Source organism: Rhincodon typus, chromosome 22 (assembly GCF_021869965.1).
Source record: "Rhincodon typus isolate 14 chromosome 22, sRhiTyp1.1, whole genome shotgun sequence".
NCBI lineage: Eukaryota > Metazoa > Chordata > Chondrichthyes > Orectolobiformes > Rhincodontidae > Rhincodon > Rhincodon typus.
The window spans coordinates 50,063,417-50,071,479 of NC_063353.1; the positions used below are offsets into that span (position 1 = coordinate 50,063,417).

The window sequence follows — 8,063 nt, forward strand, 5'->3', positions numbered from 1 at the left end:
TGTTCCATATTGCTCGAAACTCCACAATCAGGAAAAACATCTTACCTGCATCCAACCTATCTATCCCTTTAAGCATTATGTAAATTTCTCATTCTTTGAAACTCTATAAGCTGCAGGCCCAGTTTAGCCAGTCTCTCTTCACAGGACAGTCCCACCATCCCGGGAACTATACTGGTGAACCTTTGATGCACTCCCTCTATGATGATCATGTCGTTCCCAAGACAAGGAGACCAAAACTGCACACACTACTCTAGCCGTGGTCTGGCCAAGCTGCTATACAATTAAAGCTAGACTTCACTGCTCCTGTACTCAAATCCTTTTGTGATAAAGGCTGACATTCCATTAGCCTTCCTATTAGCTTGCTGCACTTGCATGTTATCCTTCAGTGACTAATCAACAAGGAAACGTTGATATATTTGATCATCTGTATTTTCCAGCTCTTATCATTGTGCATCTGTTCCTCCGAACAAAATGGATTACTTAACATTTTTCCACATTATGTTCCATCTCCCATGTTCTAGCCCATTCACTACGCCCGTTCAAATCCTCCTGAACCGTTTCATACCTTCCTCACAACACACATTCCCACTTGGCTTCGTATCATCTGCAAATATGGAAATATTACTTTGGACCCCACCTCTAAATCATTGATGTATATTGTGAACAGCTGAAGTATATCATGCCCATTGGATCTCCTTTCTCTATTTGGTTAATAACATCTTTGAAAAATGCCAACAAGCTCATCAAACGTAATTATCCATTTGCAAATTGATGCACAATCAGATTTATCCAATTCTTTACAATAGATTCTAATATTTTCCCAACTACTGTAAGGCTAATAGGTCTGTAGTTTCTAATTTTCCTCTTGCTCACTTCTTAAATAGTGGGTTAACATTTGCTACCTTCTAATCTCTAGAAATCATTCCACAATCTATAGAATTTTAAAAGATAAATACCATGCCATCGACTAAATCTTTGGCCACCACCTTCAACACCCTGGGATGTTCACCATCAGGTCCTGAGATTTATCAGTTTCATACAATAATAGAACCCCTTCAGTGTAGAAGCAGGCTATTCAGTCCACACCAATCCTCCAAACAGCATCCCACCCAAACCTGCCACCCTACCTTATCCCTGTAACTTGCATGGCCAATCCACCTAACTTACACATCTTTGCACTGTAGGAGGGAACCCACACAGGCACAGGAAGAATGTGGGGAGGCAATGGCCTAGTGTTATTATCACTGGACTGTTAATCCAGAGACCCAGATAACATCCTAGGGACCTGGGCTTGAATCCCTCCACAGCAGATGGTGTAATTTGAATTCAATAAAATATCTGGAATTAAGAATCTAATGGTGACCATGAATCCATTGTCAATTGTTGAAAAAACCTGTGAAACAGCACTGCTAACCACTGAGCCATTGTGCCACCCAATTTCAGCCCCATTAACTCCTCAAGTACAATCTTCATAATGATGCTAATACCCTTCTCCCTCACCACTTAGGTTCTCTAATTCTGGGATCTTCCTCAGTGAAAAAAACACAAAGTAATTATTTAGTTTCCCTGCCATTTCTCTAGTCTACATTATAATTTCTTCTGACCTACATTTAGCCAAATGTTTCCTTTTTAGAAGCTTTTACAGTCCATTTTTATGTTTTTACTAAATTGCGTCTATATTCTGTTCTTTTTCCTTATCAATTTCTTGTTCCTCCTGTGTTGTATTCTAATAACCTCCCAAATTTCAGAATTACTGCTTCTTCTGGCAACTTTGTTAGCCTTCTGTTCTAATCTTGCACAATCCAATACTTGCTTTGTCAGCCACTTTGACTTTTTTTAAGTTTTTGCATCTCGAAGTTATGTATAGTTGATGTAAGCCCTGTGCTTGTTCTTTAAAAATTATTTTACAAGTTTTTCCAGTCTGAGTTAATAGCATAATTAAACACTTTGATTCATTGTTGACGTGAATACATAACCCAGCATTATGTACCAACTGCAGACTTTCACTCATCTTAAACCTGAAAAAAAATGCACAAAATCTCAGTTAATGAATTTTCAACCACCTTCATGTTAGATTACATTTCTTCCTCTATTTTCCCATGAAACATAGTTTATCTTTATATTTATTCCTCAAAGCCAATTTCTCACTCTAAAGTTTGCTGGTACCATTGACTACTCTGAGCTGTGCAGTTCATGCTTCTGTCATACCCCTATATTCACTTTGTTCTTGGCTCACACTGATATTGATTTGATTATCTCCAATCATTTTATTATTTATAGTTGGGTTAATATTTTGTATTATGTTTGGCTGCCTGGTCGTTTATATCAAAACTATCTTTCACTACAATCCAGTATCTCTGACATTCCCATTTTAATAAATGGAGTCATAGTCTGTTGTGCATGTTTAATTACAATACTAACCTATAAATAGATTATTGATTCACATGTTGTTTTGAAATGAAAGGTTATAGACATAAAAACGAAGCCCAGCAAAGCTTAAAAATGTCTACCCCACAATTAAATGTCTAATGTTGCACCATTTACATTTTAGCTTCAGCTTTTCATTCACTGGTCATTGTAAATGTTCAAAATTGAGATTTTTGGTGAGCTCTCATCAATGGGACAGTTTATTAACTTCTTTAATAGAGGATTTGATGCTACATTCTATTGCCATATGAATAAACAGACGTAAGAATTTTGAACAGAATTAGGCAATTCAGCCCCTTGAGCCTGCTACACCATTTAACAAGATCAGGGAAAATCTGATTGTGGGCTCGACCCCAAATTCCCATCGAATCCTGGTAACTTTTAACTCCCATGTTAGTCTATTCACCACTGACTTAAAAATTTTCAGAGACCAATGATCCACTATTCTCTGGGAAGAGAGTTCCACAGACTCATGACCCTCTGAGGGAGAAAATATTCTCCCTATCTCTGTCCTAAATGAAAGACTTTTATTTTTAAGCCGTGTCCCTCATTCTAGTCTCTCCCATTAGGAGAAATATCCTTTCAGGATCTGAAATAACTCCACAGAGGCTAGTATCCCATCACCAAGTCACTCTTTATTTACAAAGCTGATCCAGCTCCCTTAGAGCCATCTGTCAGACTGAGCAAGATATCTGACACTCTTGTTTATATCTCTCAGCCAGGGCTCCCTGATTTGACCTGTTAATCTGGCCCGAAACGTCAGCCTCTCTGCTCCTATGATGCTGCTTGGCCTGCTGTGTTCATCCAGCCCTGCACCTTGTTGTCTCGGATTCACCAGCATCTGCAGTTCCTACTATCTCTGATTCCATTATAATCACGACAGATCCAACCTTTCAAGTCTCTTCAGGATCTTGTATGTCTCAATAAGATCACCTCTCATTCCTACCAATCCTAATGGATACAAGATCACCCTGTACAAGCTTTTCTCATACGATTACCTCCTCATCCCGTGGATCAATTGAGTAAACCTTCTAATGTTTTTATGTTTGTTCTCAATTAAGGAGACCAAAACTGTACACAATAATCCAGATGGTGATGTCGGTGATTCTCTGTGCAACTGTAGCAAGTCATCCTAAAACTTTTATATTCCATTCCCTTTGTAATAAACAACTGCATTTCATTTGCTTTCTTGATCACTGCTGCACTTAACAAATGAAGTTTTTGTGATTCACATATCAGGAAACCCAGATCCCTCTATACCTCAGAGTTCTGCAGTCTCTCTCCCCTTAAATAATGCATTCTTGCAATCTCATTGTTAACTGAGAGTGGTAATATTGTATGCATTTTAATTATTGCTTATTACCAAGACTACATTTTTAAAATGTTCATGACAAACTAGACTGTATTCTCAAACTGTATTGAAGAAAGAATTGTAATCTGATGTATTATATTTCACTGAGTTTTGACTTTTTCATAAACCAGTAACCGATTATAGCTGGTAAAGGGAGAAATGGAATGATGAAGATTTTTCAGAACAGAATGCAATTCTTTTCTTTAATGGAAGCTTCAGTCCTGATGCAGACTAACAATGAAATATTCTGACTCATTCTGTGTTCCACAACGCCAGCCATGAGCAGTGACTGTCTTCTTTCACTGAAAAGTCACCCTCTGCAGTGCTGCAGGAACATCACTTCTCTCCCTGTTGTCACTCTGACGTAATGCCCCCAGAACCACATCAGAAAACATGTAAACCCTCACACTCCCTGCTCCTCCATAATGCCTCCCTGTTAAGTCATGTTGTCCACAGACAGTCAGAGGCAGTTTCTCTGTCACAATTGCAGTATTCCTTTAGAATGGAGAGGCTATCTTTCAGAGTCTAAGCCTGACTGAACCATGCGCTCACCATGCCGATTTCTGAGTCCCCTGTGAGTGACCAGCAGCAGTGAACTGATTCAAATGATGAGCGAGTGAGATGTTTATGTGCTTCTTGCCTCAAGGTCTAAAAACAAAATGGGGACACTCAAACTTTTCCCTTTCTGTCAAGAATCATTTGAGTTCATATCAAATACTCACTGAGAATATGTAAACCATATAAAAATGGTCTAAAAAGCTCATGATATTACTTCAATTTAAATCTATTAGTTATTAATGCACTGAAACTGAGCATATTTGCATAACATTCCTCTTCCAATATTTTAATAAAGGAATTAATGGCTGATAATGAATGTTCAACATTGTCACGTATTGTAGTCGGCATGTTCATTAAACTCACTGTGTGTGTATGTGAATTAGACAGAAAGAAAGATTTCTCTCTAAGTTGAGATACCAGAAGCATTGCTGTTAAAAGAATCATTTTAGGATCTACTTTTTTCCCTCAGCCTAGTAACAGACTAGAAATATACATAAATATGGTCATCAGGCACCAGCCAAAACTCTAGTTCTAGAACTTTCTTGTCATCTTTTACAGGTCAAAACTGATGATCGTGTGATTAAAACCGAGCTGGGATTGCTGTTCCTGAAGCTTCACAGAATGGATACTGGAACATACATCTGCAAGGCAAGAGAACATGGCTTCACCCAGACGGTGACAAAAATCAAACTGGATGTCTTGGTAGAGGAGCAGATTGACAGTATATTTCATAAGAGTGAAGGAGAGGAGAGACCTCGCAAAATGCCATGTGCAGTGCAACCTGGGAGCCATCAGGGAAGTAGGCCGTGGTACAAAGAATTTCTCCAGTTGATAGGCTACAGTAACTTCCAGAGGGTGGAGGAGTATTGCCAGAAAGTATGGTGCATTGAAAAGAAGAGAAGGAAAAACAAAGTAGCAGGCAGCAAATGGAAATACAGCAGCGTGCAGGAGAGAAAGGTGAAAATTCGAGGCCAGACAGAACATCGGAGAGCACCAAGACATGCTTTAGATACATGAGGCGGTGCGGGGGGGAGCAGAAACATCTGAGTGTTTTCTTACAAAAAAACAGAATGATACACTTGTGATAAAAACGTCAAACAAATGTTTTAACAAATGTATCTCCTCTCTACAAGATGCACAACAGGCACCTATTTGACATAATTGGATTTGAACATCAGCTTTCATTTACTCCATGTGCGAACAGGCCTGTGTATGTGTGTAGCACTGTTGTTGGGAACAGTTCCTGTAACATCACAAAATGTGTGCTTTAGGGATTAACATGCTTCTTAAAATTCAAGACCACTGTTGTATATAATTCCACAGAGCTTTTCAATTAACCCTGAGTAGTTTGCTTAGTTATCTCTTCCGTGACACTGTTACTGTTCATTCCCTAATTGTTTAAGGTTTTTTCTTTAATTAAACCTGTGGGTAGATTATTGTCTGAGAAGAATTATTAAATTATCTCTGTGACAATATGGCAAATGTTTCTTTGTTTGTTGACTTAAATGTCATTGAAATCCATCAGATCACTATCTTGTGAAAGCATCGTAATGAAGATGATTAACAATTCATTGGGGTTGCTGTGGCAACAAAAGTTTTCTCAGAAATTTATTTCACAAAAAGTAGCACTTCGTTAACTAAGATACTTAATTCAATACAGATTTTGATGTAACCATGAAAATCATTCAACACTTAAACAGGTTCAATTAGAGTAAAAAGCAAGTGAAAAGAAAAACTTCAACCTTCCATTAACCCCATGGCTTTATTTGATAATTAAAAGCCAATTACCATAACAAAGATTGCCAGTTGGCAATGTTTATATCCAAAAAAATCCTGCTACTTTAATTTTTTAATGTTAGCATCATACCTGTTGAGACTTAGAATCATTTTTCAAATCAACTTTAACAAGGTGATGATTTGTCATTCCTCTTCAGTAAAACCTTAACACTTTACATTTTTATTCTTTTATAAGCACAACTAGGATTGTTGTGAGAGAGACAAGAAAGGTTAAAGAGAGATTACAAAGAAAACTGTGTTCTTTAGATTGTTGAAAGTTTAGATATTGTTTGAAAGTTATGAGCAAATGCAGGACATATATGAAATGATAAATCTTTTTTACTGCAAGGTCTATCAATTCTTATGAATGGAGAATCAATTCTTATGAATGGAGATAGCAAGAACTGCAGATGCTGGAGACAGAGCCAATACAGTGTGTAGCTGGAGGAACCACAGCAGGTCAGGCAGTATCAAAGGAACAGGAAAGTCGATGTTTCAGGTTGGGAAGGGTCCTGACCTGAAACATCAACTTTCCTGATCCTCTGATGCTGCCTGACCTGCTGTGTTCCTCGATTCTTATGAATTTGTGTTAAATAACATCTGCCATGTGTCTGCCTATTTCACCGGTGTTTATGTAATCTGTTAGTAGAACACCCTCTATTTATCACATGACAAGTCTATCAGTCTCAAGCTTTGAAATTATACTCATTGTACCCAAGGTCAGTGTATTTCTATGAAGCAAGGAGAAACAAAAATCTTAATACTGACCCATAATGATTTTAAATGCCTTTTTCTCCCCAGTCTGCATTTACCTTTACACTCTGACTCATGTTCATTGGCCAATTACATGCCCAATTCCCACTGTCCCATTAATATCCCAACCCCTTGCGTTTTTGTTTCCCCAAACAGCTGATTATGTGATAGAGTCATAGAGCTGTACAGCATGGAAATAGACACTTCAGTCCAATAAGTCCATTACGACCAGATATCCTAAATTAATTGAGTCCCATTTGCCAGCATTTGGCCCATATCCCTCTAAGCCCTGCCTATTCAGATACCCATCCAGATGCCTTTTAAATGTTGTAATTGTACCAGCCTCCACTACTTCTTCTGGCAGCTCATTCCATACATGCACCACCCTCTGCATAGAAAAGTTGCCCCTTATAAATCCCTTTTAAATCTTTCCCCTCTCACCTTAAACCTATGCCCTCAAGTTTTGGACTCCCCCACCCTGGGGAAAAAATCTTGTATATTTACCCTATCCATGCACCTCATGATTTTTTAAACCTTTACAAGGTCACCCCTCAGCTTCCAATACTCGAGGGAAAATAGCCCCAGCCTACTCACCCTCTCCCTATACCTCAAACCCTTCAAGCCTGGCAACATCCTTGTAAATCTTTTCTGAACCCTTTCAAGTTTCACAACATCCTTCTTATAGCAGGGAGACTAGAAATGCACACAGTACTTCAAAAGTGGGCTGCAACATGTCCTCCCAATTCCTACACTCAATGCACTGACCAATAAAGGTAAGCATACCAAACGCCTTCTTCTTTATCCGAAGTGGCTTTTGAGACGCCACATATTAAATATCTGTTGCATTGTGATCACCATTTTCTGAAGGAGTAGAATTCAAAGGCTACGAAGTTTTGTTAAGCTTTTACAAAACATTAGATTGACAGCACCTTCCACACCCATGACCTCCAATAACTAGGAGAATAAGAGCAAAAGATGATGAACCCAGAATTAAACAGATAAATTTATCAGGGAAATTTCAATGGACTTCAGAAAAGAAAAGGCTGAGAACTGACATTATCAAAATTTTTAAAATTATGAAAATCTTGCTTCAGGATGGTTTGGGAGTTTAGAGTATAATGCAAACTGACTGATCCGAGTTTCATTGCTGATTCCTGTATTAACAGTCCATCGGCAGATTGGATTTGAACAAACAATC

General features: G+C 38.3%; 1 protein-coding gene across 1 annotated transcript in view; it reads left to right on the forward strand.

The window, feature by feature from the left end:
- The window catches only part of LOC109917558 (semaphorin-3E), a 125,750-nt gene extending 119,936 nt beyond the window's left edge, over positions 1–5,814 (forward strand). The window contains exon 16 of the mRNA XM_048610232.1: positions 4,895–5,814. Within this exon, the coding sequence (XP_048466189.1) occupies positions 4,895–5,353 (459 nt within the window). The 3' untranslated portion in view covers positions 5,354–5,814. The remainder of the gene's footprint in view (positions 1–4,894) is intronic.
- The last annotated feature ends 2,249 nt before the right edge of the window (positions 5,815–8,063 follow it).